Source organism: Engraulis encrasicolus, chromosome 9 (genome assembly GCF_034702125.1).
Source record: "Engraulis encrasicolus isolate BLACKSEA-1 chromosome 9, IST_EnEncr_1.0, whole genome shotgun sequence".
Taxonomy (NCBI): Eukaryota; Metazoa; Chordata; class Actinopteri; order Clupeiformes; family Engraulidae; genus Engraulis; species Engraulis encrasicolus.
In genome coordinates, this window is record NC_085865.1 from 25849593 (window position 1) to 25863665 (window position 14073).

General features: G+C 47.9%; 1 protein-coding gene across 1 annotated transcript; it reads left to right on the top strand.

Moving 5' to 3' along the window:
- The first annotated feature begins 1881 nt into the window (after positions 1-1881).
- On the top strand, positions 1882-13402 carry LOC134455647 (type-1 angiotensin II receptor-like). The gene is made up of 3 exons (XM_063206854.1): positions 1882-2173; positions 11284-12276; positions 12859-13402. Exons 2-3 carry the CDS (start codon positions 11503-11505, stop codon positions 13270-13272), a joined length of 1188 nt encoding a protein of 395 aa, XP_063062924.1. The 5' UTR covers positions 1882-2173; positions 11284-11502; the 3' UTR covers positions 13273-13402.
- The last annotated feature ends 671 nt before the right edge of the window (positions 13403-14073 follow it).

Here is a 14073-nt window from a genome sequence, read left to right on the forward strand (position 1 = left end):
TGGCTGGAGAGACCGTGGGGCCTGTTTTCTGGCTGTTCTTCTTCCCCACCTCTCTCTCTCTCTCTCTCTCTCTGCCTCTCTCCTCTCGCTCACTTTCTCACTCTTTATTGGTGCCTCTCTCTCTATTTCTGTTTTTCTCCCTCTCTCCTTCTCTTGCTTTCTTTCTCACGCTCTCTTTCTGGTTCTTTCTTTCCTCATGCTCTACTTCTCCCTCTGTCTCTCTATACCTTGCTCTTTTTCTCTCTCCCGATCTCTCATTCCCTTCCATGATTTAGTAAATGGTTTAAGTTAAAAGCACAGTGTAACTTAGTGCTACACTGTAAAACTACAAAACAAAACCACAACTGAATAATCAATGAAAGTAAAACATTTTCGTTTACATCTGATTACATGTAGTGATTAGGATATTTGAAAGTTTTTCACAAAAGTTCTCCTTATTCTGCAGTTCTTACATTTATGACAATACTGCATGCGTTTTGGTCACTATGATTTAATCATAGTCCTTTTAAAACCATTCAGATTTCTTCTGGTGTCTTTCAGTTCCCACACTTTTGTCTGAATCCACACCCAGGCAACATTGGGTTTTGATGTACAGTATGTGTGATGTTAGACTACACGTGTTAAAATAATCATAAGAATCAAAAGCTGTCAACCATCATCCCCACACATCCCCAAGGTCACACATCTTGTCTATGCGTTATATGGATGACAGCTGGGGAACAATGGAAAGTTAAATGGAAGTTAAATATGATATCCTCCATGGGGAAGGGAAGCCAACAGTGGGGGAGACAAAGGGGTCAGTCGCCCCAGGCAAAGAGAAAGGCTTCCTAGAATTAGGTCCCCATTGCAATGTATGCATTGAATGGGAGGGCCTTTCACATGACTTTGGCCCGAGCCCGGCCCAAGCGGTTGCCGGCCCTGCATGGAGAGTACCCAGCATCAACAGAACCTGCCTTCCCCCTCTCTCCCCTTCCCTATAACCTCCCCCTCTTCACACAATTTCCTGTTCCTCGCTCCCACACCCCCCTTTCACCCAGGACCTCATCTATTAATAAAAGCAACAGGGAGGCGGGCGGCAGCAGCCAAATCAAAACTGCAGCGCTTTCCTCAATTTACAGCCAGCCACACTGAAGGAAGAGGAAACGGAACCCCCCTTGCGCGGGTGAGAGACATCTAGTAGAGGTGGAGAGGGGGAGGGAGAGAGAGAGAGAGAGAGAGAGAGAGAGAGAGAGAGAGAGAGAGAGAGAGAGAGAGAGAGAGAGAGAGAGAGAGAGAGAGAGAGAGAGAGAGAGAGAGAGAGAGAGAGAGAGAAGGGGAAGAACAGAGCACAGAGAACAGAGACACACAAAAACAGATATAGTGATATGGTAGAGAGAGAATATAGCGGGGAGGCTGGGGGTGCAGAAAGGCAGAGGAAGAGAGGCAAGTAAAGAGTGATAGAGAAAACAGCAAGAGACAGAAAGAGAGGAGAGAGAGAGAAAGAGAGAGAGAAGGGAAAGAAAGACAGAGGAAGATAGAGACTGGTGGTCTATCATAGAGAACCAAGAGACAGAAACACAGATAAAGAAAGAAAACAGCGAGGGGGGCAGAAAGGCAGAGGAAGGGAGAATGATTGAGAGAACATAAAGAGACAAAAAAGAGAAGAGAGAGAGAGAGAGAGAGAGAGAGAGAGAGAGAGAGAGAGAGAGAGAGAGAGAGAGAGAGAGAGAGAGAGAGAGAGAGAGAGAGAGAGAGAGAGAGAGAGAGATGGGAGGGCTGTAAATGAGAGGGAGGGGGTATCTGAACATGAAAATGATGTTTACACTTGGGTCAGGAGGTGGGGGTGGGGGTGGTGGTGGGGGGGTGATGGGTGAAGGGTGCTCTCTGGTTTGTGTTTGTGAGTTCCTGTGTGCATGTTTGTAGTGACAACACTGTGTGGGTGTGTACATGTGTCTATGCAAGTGTGTGTGTGTGTGTGTGTGTATAGTCGGTTGTTTGTATGTGTGTGTGTTGTCTTTCAAGCACTCGTCTCCCAGCTCCAGTGGGTTCGGACTATGAGCGGCATTCATCACTGACGCACTGAGGAGGTCTTGAGCGCCCCTGTCTCTCCTCTCCTCTCTGCTCTGCTCTCTACCTCCTTCTCCAAACCAGCAAGACCTGGACCTCACCCCCACACAACTAGCCAGCTACACAGGTAAGTCCTCTCGTCTACTCTCTTCTCTACCATTTACACACGCCACACATAGACCCAAACATTCTATCACTCTATGACTAATGCCAAGTTTTGTTTTGGCAAATTATTGCATCAACATAAACTCACACGTTGATCTATGGATATGTCACCCACACTGGCAAATACTATATACCAAAGCAATCACAGTTGTAAAGAGTGTTGAGAGGTTGTTTGGACTTATTCCTACCGCTGGCGGCGTTGGCAGACCGTCAAACAGGGCCTGTCTGCTAACTGCATTTAGCCTTAGACTGGACCGCTGGGTTGTTGGTGTGTGATAAATGTCCGGGACACCGGGGCCGCCGCGTGTTTGTCTTGTGCGTTCATGGAACAGTCCGTGGCAGGGCACGGTCAGTGCAAAAGCCATGCAGCACAGCTCTTGTTAAAACAGCCGGCGTGTTTGTGTAGAAGCGTGGGTCTGTGTGCCACTGGAGACGCAGAGGAGAGGCAGAGGGAGAGTGGGGAGGGAGAGAGGAGAGGAGAGGAGAGGTAAGAAGAGGAGAGGAGAGGAGAGGAGAGGAGAGGAGAGGTAAGTAGAGGAGAGGAGAGGTGAGGAGAGGAGAGGAGAGGAGAGGAGAGGAGAGGAGAGGAGAGGAGAGGAGAGGAGAGGAGAGGAAAAGGCACAGAGCAGCCAAGCAGCAAGCAAGGCATGCAGGCAGGCAGGCAGGCAGGCAGGCAGGCAGGCATGCAGAACCATCTACCCCCAGAACGAGTCCCCCCGCTGGGTATCGGGCTAACGTCTTCATCAGCATCCATTCTTTGGCAGTGGTTCTCAACGCGTGGTCCGGGGACCATTGGGGGTCCGCAAAATACCTCAAGTGGTCTGGGAGGGGATTTCTACAGTGTATAATGTATTCAGCATGTCCAAGACAGGCGGTCCCTGAAGAAAAAACACTGGTCACAAAGTGACCACAAAGTGGTCCTTGGTATAAAGAAAAGAGAAACACTGCACTATGACATGCTTAAATCCTGACTCTCATCCCCCCTCTCCACTAACCTCATCCACTCCCCTCTCCCCAAAGACCCAGTAGACATACTTGCACCCCACTGTGGTGGAAAAGCTGGAGGAGAGGTGAGAGAGAGGGGAGCTGTAGAAGGGATGGCAGGAGAGAAAGAGTATATGTTTGTGTGAGAAAGAGGAAAGAGAGAGAGCAAGAGGGAGTCTAAGGGAGGTGTGTGTGTGTGTGTGTGTGTGTGTGTGTGTGTGTGTGTGTGTGTGTGTGTGTGTGTGTGTGTGTGTGTGTGTGTGTGTGTGTGTGTGTGTGTGTGTGTGTGTGTGTGTGTGCGTGCGTGTGCGGTTGCGTACGTAAGTGCATGTGTGGCAGAGAGAGAAGGAGAATGTGTATGTGTGTGTGTGTTTGTATATTTTGGTGTGACAGAAAGTGTGTGTGAAGACGGTGTGAACAGAGAGGGAGAGGAAGAGAGAGAGAGAGAGAGAGAGAGAGAGAGAGAGAGAGAGAGAGAGAGAGAGAGAGAGAGGTCACAGGCTGCCTCCTCCTTGATGAGCTTGTTTAGAGTACCGGCTGTTTCACATTCCACACACACGCACGCACGCACACACACACACACACACACACACACACACACACACACACACACACACACACACACACACACACACACACACACACACACACACACACACACACAAGCACTCACGCGCACACACGCACGTGCACACACACACACAGACACGCACGCACGCACAGCAGTTTCCTTAATGGACCCGGAGCTGCCTATATTTGTTAATCACCACTCTGTTCTATCACCTGCCAGTTTCGACCATTGGACAAAATGGGACCAAATCGGCCCTATACAGTCTGTGAGAACATGTGGAAGCCATAACTTTTTTAGCAGTTGTTCAAGGGTCACAACAAATTAATGAGGGGTGTTACATTTGTCTTGAGAAACTCCAACGGCTTGCCTTTACGCAATAAGGAGCCTTGTGGAAATTGTTGGACAAAAAATATTCTCCTCTTGGGGCTGAGGAACACACATGCATACACAGAGTGTGAGACGGTATAAAAGTGTATCATCAGCGAAAGCATAAGTGGCTATCCTCGATAAATCAGCTGGAGCAGTCAAAACGCAAAGGGATTGTGCGGATTTACTGGGTGGTAGTTATATGAGAGAGTGTGCTTATCTTGTCTTCGCAGCAGATCCACCGTGATAAATAATGACCAAGGGCTGGAACGTTCGTCTTCTCGGCTTATACCTGATCATTTTTGTAGCTTTCCACTTGTCACACAAGGAAGAGGCCCCATTTCTCACTGACGTCAAGGCCTCCAGAGTTAGGGTTTAGGAGTTAGGGTTTCGCCACCAAATCCAACGGCTCGGCCCTCCTCCTAGCTGAGACAAAGCACAGGGTCTAGATGTGTGTGTGTGTGTGTGTGTGTGTGTGTGTGTGTGTGTGTGTGTGTGTGTGTGTGTGTGTGTGTGTGTGTGTGTGTGTGTGTGTGTGTGTGTGTGTGTGCGTGGGCGTGTGCGTGCCTGCCTGCGTGCCACATGTGTGTGTGTGCGTGTGTGTGTATGGATTGCTTTTTTCTGGGTGTATGTGTGTGTGTGTGTGTGTGTGTGTGTGTGTGTGTGTGTGTGTGTGTGTGTGTGTGTGTGTGTGTGTTTGTGTATGGATTGCTTATTTGTGTGTGTGTGTGTGTGTGTGTGTGTGTGTGTGTGTGTGTGTGTGTGTGTGTGTGTGTGTGTGTGTGTGTGTGTGTGTGTGTGTGTGTGTGTGTGTGTGTGTGTGTGTGTGCGTGCACATGCGTGTATGTATTGTGCATGTGTGTGGTGAATGGAGGATTATGGGTGTTATGAGATGTGTCTTGAACACAAGAGATGCTGATGATGTGCATTTCCAGGCAGTCAGGCTGAGCCATCATGCCAAAGCAGAGCAGAGCAGAGCGGAGCAGAGCAGAGCCGAGCCGAGCACCACGACCCCAAGAGAACGCAGAGAGGGGATGAATCATTAACTCGGGGCGCCGGGTTTTAGGGTTTTAGTGGCCAAGGCTCTCCGCTCACGGCAGATGGCGCAGCCCTGTGTAAGCGGCCCCCGAGCTTTATGGGTCACACACAGATAGTTCCGTTGATGGGGATGCGGAGAGAGAGAGAGAGAGAGAGAGAGAGAGAGAGAGAGAGAGAGAGAGAGAGAGAGAGAGAGAGAGAGAGACACACACATTGCTGGAGTGCTGGTGGCTGGCTGGCATGTGTGCGGCCTTTGTAGGCTATGCTGTTGTATGACAACATGCATCCGCACCCAGACACTCCAAAGTGTGGTGGTGGTAGTAGAAGTGGTGGAGGTTGTGTTGTTCATGGTGGTCAGCATTCGTATAAGATCTTTCCTGGAAAATGCACATGAAGTCAGCATTCGTATAAGATCTTTCCTGGAAAATGCATACGATTGTGGTTTTCACGTTGGGGGAAAAAATGTGAACTTTTAATCTTACCATAAACCATGCAACTGATACGTACATGCAGTTGAACAGGCCAGTGGAGAGAAGAGCAAGGGAGATGGAACGTCGCCCAAGCGTTGCCACAGAGCTGTATCTCCGTTGTCGTCACGCGGGTGGATTAATTTCACTGGGCTCCAAGTGCTGAGGGCTGCTGCTCCCCCTGGTTAAGTGAAGTGTGTGCGGGTGGGTGGCGGAGGGAGGGAGCGAGTGGTTCGCGGGTGGTCACAGGCATGCCGTTGCGGCGGGTTTGTTTGACTTCCTGTCTGTGTGGCTCGCTTTATGAGCGTTGTTCCGTGATGTCATGTGGCCGTGTCCAGTTGCACACGCGCCACTGCACTTGTCAGGGTCACCTGAGGCCGTAAATCAAACGTCGCTGTCTTCCTGACAGGTGTCGGTCTGCAGAAACACAGAGGGACACACAACACGATATGGCAGACATCCCCCTTGTTCGGTTTTGCTCACTTCTCAATGTCTCAAACACCGACTTTCTGCCCCTCGCTGTCACCCACATGCTCTCTCTTTTGTGCTATCTATCTATCTATCTATCTATCTATCTATCTATCTATCTATCTATCTATCTATCTATCTATCTATCTATCTATTTATCTCCATTTCTCATATCTCTTGGAGTCAGAGCAAGCTTTGGGGTGAAAAGAGTAAAAAGTAGGTGAAAAGTCAAACAACGTACCGGTAATTACTGAAAAGTCCATATTTCACGGCCCAAATTTCGGATTTTTCAAGGCAACCTCAAGGCTCAGGGAGCAATATTTTCACATGTAATTAAACCATAATACAAACATTGACACAATTTGCACTGCACACGTTTGTGTATTCTGGCAAGTACGAGTAGTTGTAACAAAAAAGTGGAGCAGTTCTTACTACCCGCATTCACAAGGAAAACACACTTACACACACAAACACATGCACACACTTACACACACACACGAACGTACGCACACGCGTACACACACACACACGCACACAAATACACATACAGTGTGCATCACAATAGAGTAGCGGTCATTTCCCAATGTGTGTGTGTGTGTGTGTGTCCCCTCTGCGGTCTAATTTATAGCCACCCACTGTTAGAGTCATTAACAAAAGAAAACACATCTAAATCTAAGAGCGGTGACATCTGTATGCCGCCAATGCTGCGGGCGGAAACTGCGCAGTGATTTTTCATTATTCTGTTGCCCTTGGCAGGGCAAAATGGCCCCTCTTATGATTCCCAATAATTTTTACAGCTGCAACTGATGCTGCCGAAGCTTTATAACAGGGGGATAGTGCTTTTTAACCTCTCTCCCTCCCTCCTCCCTCCACCCCTACCTACATCAAACACCAAGCTGGGAGAAAATGGGTGACGCTTGACAGACAAATAAAATGGCCTTTGCTAAACGAGGGCCAGGGCCAGCATGGCAATGACCATAAAGTGTCTAATAAATGCCAAGAGGCGCATGACCTGATGGCGCGTAATGAGATCTTTTTGGGATCAAGATGAATGTGCGCTTCTTAGGGTCAACACTTGTTTTCCCTTTGCAAACAAATTAATTTATATTCTGTTGAAAAAAATGATAACGAAACGTATTACTGTGGGCATGATCGATGTGTGTGAGGTGGTCTTTTGTAGAATATGTCGCCACCTAGTGGTGTGAAGGCCAATTACAAATTGTAGGGAATAGGGCCTGTGTGGCAATGAGATGTCTGTGCTATAAGGTAAAAAGGCTTTCATGTGTGTTTCATGAATTTTAAACAACATGCCTCTTCAGTCCAGATGTATTGTGTGGGGTTTAGCCGTTGGTTACATGTCTGTATAGTTTACTGTGGGTATACACCACAGGGGTGAACCTAATGACGTATTCTAAATGCCGGGGCCGACTTTAAAAATAATAATAAAAGGGCCAGCGCGTTGACGTTAAGGAAGCGGAGGAGGCATTAAACATATATCTCTACCCTTCACTTTATGTCCTTAGTAACGCGAGTTAGAGGGAGAAAAGTGCCGCCGGCTAATTTTCCAGAGCACACAGGTTTTGATTTTCTCACAGGGAAACTTTCCAGCGGCCGGACCCCTACCGTCCCTGTGTGTTTAGGTGCACGCTGATTAGGAGTTCTCACGCTGCGTCCAATGGAGCGCAGTCAGTGCCGCGCTGCACCACACCGCCGCGGAACGTGACTCCAGCAAGGGTCTTGCTTTCAGTCGCGCATGCATGCACAGTAGAAGTACACACATACACAAACACTGACACACAAATCCACATATTTACTCCTCTCTCTCTCTCTTTCTCTCTCTCACACACACACACAGACACACACAGACACACACAGACACACACGCACACACACGCACACACACGCACACACACGCACACACACACACACATACAGACTCACAGGTACACAAACACTGACACACAAATTAACATATTTTCTTCTTTTTTCTTTCTCTCTCTCTCTCTCTCTCTCTCTCTCTCTCTCTCTCTCTCTCTCTCTCTCTCTCTCTCTCTCTCTCTCTCTCTCTCTCTCTCTCTCTCTCTCTCTCTCTCTCTCTCTCTCTCTCTCTCTCTCTCTCTCTCTCTCTCTCTCACACACACACACACACACACACACACACACACAGACACAGACAAACAGGTACACAAACACTGACACACAAATTCACACAATTACTCCTCTCCCTACCTCTCACACACACATACAGACTCACAGGTACACAAACACTGACACACAAATTAACATATTTACTTTTTTCTTCACCTCTCTCTCTCTCTCGCTCTCACACACACACACACACACACACACACACACACACACACACACACACACACACACACACACACACACACACACACACCAGTGGTGTGCACAGACATTTCGGGGGGCAAGTGCTCAAGGGTGGGCAAGGGGCACGAAGAAATTCCAGCTGCCTCGCTAGGCTATAGAGCAGGGGTAGACAATTAGCAGCCCGGGGACCAAAACTGGCCCGCCATTAATTAAATCTGGCCCACAAGAGGCTTTTCAACATTTTTTAAAAATATGTATATTTTTAAACCTCATGTTTTATTTCTCAGATGCTGATCTCTGTGAGGTCAGCTTCACAGTGCATAGAAAGTCTGTCTGACTGTGTGCGGGATCAATTATGAGTGGAACAGTTAATTACGTTGACTCATGGCATGATTTTATTTTTAAAAGCTCTTTTTCTGTGCAATACATGATTCCAGCAGCTCACTGGTAGGTGTGTTCTTTATTTTGTTTTCCTTTGTGTTATGCTTAATATATGGCATATCCTGACTGCAAGCTGGCCATTGTATCACCTGTTCACTCTTATGATGGAATTACACTGTTGAAAAATCATAGAAAATGCAATTTTCCATCACCATGGGGCAACATCTAAAGGCTGTGCTCCAATATAGAATGCCTTGGTAGCTATATATGCTGTTTAAAATCTGTAAATATCATCCAGCATTCATTTTAATTCGCCACATGAGTAAGAAGACCATAACCAAGTCACTACTGCACCCCCTTACCATCATATACGCTGTCTTTATGACTGGCCACTAAAGCAAGCTCAAATATTCATCTTCTGTGTAACCTGGAGGGTGCATGACTCCATCAGAGGATGAAATATTTTCCGTTCTGTAATCAAAGGACAGTTTCACATGTCTTCTGGGTCCATCTAGAATGATCTTTGACACATGCAACACGGTTTATTAATGTATGTATCATGTGCATTAATCAAGCCTTGTGTTTATGGTCCATTTTTCAACAGCTGTCATTGTTGGAGTGTCACAGTGTGCTTATTGACAATGGATATTTCATGATCTCATAACTCATAAAATGATTTCACAGAACTCTACTTTACAGAAATAAGCTTTGTTTGCCTGTAATTTTGATAATACAATGTTGCTGTGTAATAGATCAGTAATTAGTCCCTCAATTTATTCAAGTCTGAGTGACACAGCCTCTCTGTGATGGTCTTTTATTTGTGCATTCATGTTGGCAGTCAGTATAGTTCCTTTTAAAATGGTCTTGTTTTCAGAATGATCCAACTAACATGTTTTGGCCCTGTCCCAACTTTTTTGAGATATGTTGCATGTGTCATATTTTGAATAAACACATATTTCCCTCAAAGCCATACTCAAGCCTGGTTTTAACAGTTGATATGTTGAGCTTGTGCTATTTTCCATGTTATGCATGGATTGAACATTTTGAAAATGGACGCATTTTGCTTTTATTCATAAAATACCAAGTGTACCAACTTTTTTGGAATCGGCTTTGTACTTACTTTTTGAGGAGAAATTAAATTAAATGCTTTTAAGTATGAAATAACGTCTGATCTTCAATAAAACAGGGGGGAGGGGATATAACATCTTTTCCCCCAGAAAAGTGTGGCCATGGCTTGCGATGCCTTTGACAGAAAAAAATTGGCCCGAGCCAAACGTAATTGCCAATCCTTGCTATAGAAGCTATGTATATTATATCGGGTATACTGTCACACGCTTTTGTCGTCAAGTATTTGTAGATGATAATGTTAACATGGACCACAGTACATTGTGACAAACACCTAAAAAAACGTTCAAAAGGGCATTTTTGTACAGTAGGGCAAAGGGGCAGGTGCTGATCTTGTCCCTATCTGTGCACACACATGACACACACAAAGGGCCGGCACTAGGCATAGGCAGGCAAAGCGGTTGCCTAGGGCACCAATTTATTTTGGGTCGCCATAGTAATGCCTGAAAGTCCCACTGAATTAGAAAGTCAAGCAAAATAAACACACTTTTTATTGACAATGATTACTCATTGGCACTCAGTGATTATGTAGGTACTAGATCGGCTGCACACTCGATCAGATGTCCAATGCTTTATTTACAAATGCGAATTTATAAAAAGGAGGGGGGCTGCAAACTTACGTAGGGCATCAAACTGAATAGAACGGGCCCTCCACGCACTCTCTCTTTCTCTCTCTCTCTCTCTCCTTTCCTTTCACCCTCTCTATATACTTAATTGCTTTAGTTACTTCGCCACGCTGGCCGGCATGGCAGGCAATCTTCATTAGCGCGGGTCATAACACTACAAGCGAACGCTCCCCTTCCGGCCACTGACAGTTTGGCCAGATGGACGGCACACTTGAAAAGCACCGCCATCCATTTGTTACTGTCGCCTTCTCCTCAGCGGAGCCACCACATGTATAAAGTTAGGGAGACGAGGGAGCGAAAGGTGGCGGAGAATATAAGGGATAGTAATGATATATAATACTATGCACACAGACACCGTCCTTCAACTCGTAGCAACATTTCATTGGGGCATTTCACCCTATTGAATAACATGGAGCACATCTGTTTTTGATGGCCTCTTGTTTTACAGAAAAAAACATAAACAGTTTGGCGTGGCTTTAACGTGCAGGTTTTAATGAGACGGTGCTATATACACAGGCCCCTGCTCTCTCTTTTTCGGGTTAGCACATTTATTGCCTCTACCCCCCCCCCTCCAAAAAATACACACACACACACACAGACAGACATACACACACACACACGCACGCACACACACACACAAACACACACACACTCTTCGGTAATGATCGCTCCTCTCCTAGACTGTCTGTGACATTTCTGTCGTTCTCTTTTATAGGAGACGCGGAGGCCTCAGCGCCCGAGGCCAGGTATTGGTTGCCACAAACGAACCTCCTGCGAGGAGCTTGGCGCCCGGTTTAAGGTTACAGGATACGGCATTTAAAAAATACGAGAAGAAGAAGAAGCGGAGGAGAAGGGTGGAAGAGAAGCAAGGAAACTTAGAAAGAAGAAGAAGAGAAAGAACGAGGGAAGAAGAAATAAAGAAAGAAGGAAAAACATGGAAAATCTGACGTCGGGCACGTCGGGCCTGCGGCTGAACTGCAGCACCTCGGGCCGCCACTCCTTCATCTTCACCTTCGTCCCCGTGGTGTACGGCTGCACCTTCGTCATCGGCGTGGTGGGCAACAGCATGGTGGTGGCCGTCATCTACCGCTACATGAAGCTCAAGACCGTGGCCAACGTCTTTGTGCTCAACCTGGCCGTGTCCGACCTGACCTTCGTCATCACGCTGCCTATGTGGGCCACCTTCACCGCCACGGGCTACCACTGGCCCTTTGGCGGCTTCCTGTGCAAGGCCAGCGCGGGCCTGGTGATCTTCAACCTCTACACCAGCATCTTCTTCCTCACGGCGCTCAGCATCGACCGCTACCTGGCCATCGTGCACCCGGTGCGCTCGCGCCGGCGCCGCACGCTCGTCTACGCCCGGCTCACCTGCGTGCTGGTGTGGATCTTCGCGCTGCTGCTCAGCGTGCCCACGGCGTACACGCGCGACGTCTTTGCCATCGAGAACTCCAACACCATGGCGTGCGGCATCTGGCACCGGCAGGAGCACGTGGGGCTGCTGGTGGCCCTCAGCCTGCTCAAGACCGTCCTGGGCTTCCTGGTGCCCTTCCTGGTCATCATCACCTGCTACTGCCTGATTGGCCGGACGCTGCTGCGGGGGGCCCGGGCAGGGCGGATCCAGCGCAGCACGCGCTCCCGCGACGACGAGGTGCTGCGCATGCTGGCGGCGGCCGTGCTGGCCTTCTTCGTGTGCTGGATGCCGCACCAGGTGAGATCAAGAGGGCTGGAGGTGATTAGATAGGAGAGACTTCCATGGTTGTTTACTACACCAGGGGAGAGGAGGAGGGCTGGAGGTATTTAAATAGTAGACTTAGGTGGTCCATTTGCCACACCAGGTGAGGGGAAGAGTACTGGAGGTGTTTAAATAGTAGACTAACATGGTCGTTTGCCGCAGCAGGTGAGGAGAAGAGGGCTGGAGGTGTTTAAATAGGACTTCCATGGTTGGTTACTACACCAGGTGAAGGGAAGAGAGCTGGAGGCGTTTAAATAGTAGGGTTATGTGGTTCTTTGCCACATCAGGTGAGGGAAAGAGGGTTGGAGGTATTTAAATAGTAGACTTAGGTGGTCTTTTGCCACACTGGGTGACATTAAGAGGGATGGATGTATTTCAGTGGTAGAATTAGGTGGTCAATTAAGTGTGCATGTACCCCTTTCTCTTGCAACTCCTGCTCCTTCATGGACATGCCGATGATTCTGGATGTAGCTCTTAATCTTTGCATTAGCGATAGGGCTGTCATAGATGTTAAGGTCACCATTGTTTGTTTCTGTTCATGTCGCCCCCTCCCTGCAGGTCTTCCACTTCATGGACATGCTGATGATGCTGGGCGTGGTGGACGACTGTCGCGTGGTGGACATCATCGACACCGCCATGCCCTTCACCATCTGCATCTCCTTCTCCAACAGCTGTATCAACCCCCTGCTCTACGGCTTTGTGGGCAACAACTTCCGGAAAAATCTGCTGAAGCTCCTGCGGTGCCAACCCACCGGCAACGGAAACGGCGCCAGGGTGATGATGGGCGGCAGCAGCGGCGGCGGCGGCGGCGGCAGGCCCGGCAATGGACACCATCATGGGCACCACCACACAAGCCTGAGCTCCAAGATGAGCACGCTGTCCTACAGGGCCTCTGAGGTGCTGCACTTCAAGTCCAGCAAGAGCAAGGGCTCAGCGGCAGCAGCGACGGAAGCCATGTCGGATGTGAAATGAGAGAGAAACTGAGGCTGGATGGGAATTGGCCAGGTCATACCATACCCTCGTACCCATTTCATGGGAAATGAGAATTGAGAGGAAGTTATGTGTGGCAAGGTTGTGCTAGGAATGGACAAAACCCACCAAAACTCCACACACACACACACACACACACACACACACACACACACACACACACACACACACACACACACACACACACACACACACACACACACACGAGCGTGCGCGCTTGCATGCACTCACACTCACACTCACACTCACACTCACACTCACACTCACACTCACACTCACACTCACACACACACACACACACACACACACACACAGTGAGTGACACCTACTGATGGGTGAGGTGTCTTCTGCTGTTATTGTGGGAGGAATACAAATGTTTCATTTGGTTTCAGTAACCTGTTTTTGTAGCACTATGCCATGGGGTATCCATGGTTGAAATTGACAAAATATTCCTGTGTTTATACGAATACTTCCTGCCTGCATTGTAAAATGACTTGAAATGCACACTGTTCACAGCGCCTGATTCAGCCAGAGCAGAGACACACAGAAGTAATTAAATTCCTCAACTCTGCATCAAATTATCCATCAGTCATAGCACTGTCAGAAGTCAATTCACTCAACAGTTCTCGGTGTTTGAAGAATGTATATAATGAACAATTCCAATAACACCATCTGTGAGAGTGAATACAATCCGGAATTACAGTAGTTTATTTGCCAAAAAACATAACATTTGGTTCCTGAATTTAGGCGTACGTATGGTTGAAGTCTTCAACCATACGCCTA

Coding starts and splice junctions, on each gene's coding strand:
- LOC134455647 (XM_063206854.1), top strand. CDS start 11,503: ATGGAAAATCTGACGTCGGGCACGTCGGGCCTGCGGCTGAACTGCAGC. Junction 12,277..12,858: donor TGTGCTGGATGCCGCACCAG/GTGAGATCAAGA, acceptor CCCTCCCTGCAG/GTCTTCCACTTCATGGACAT.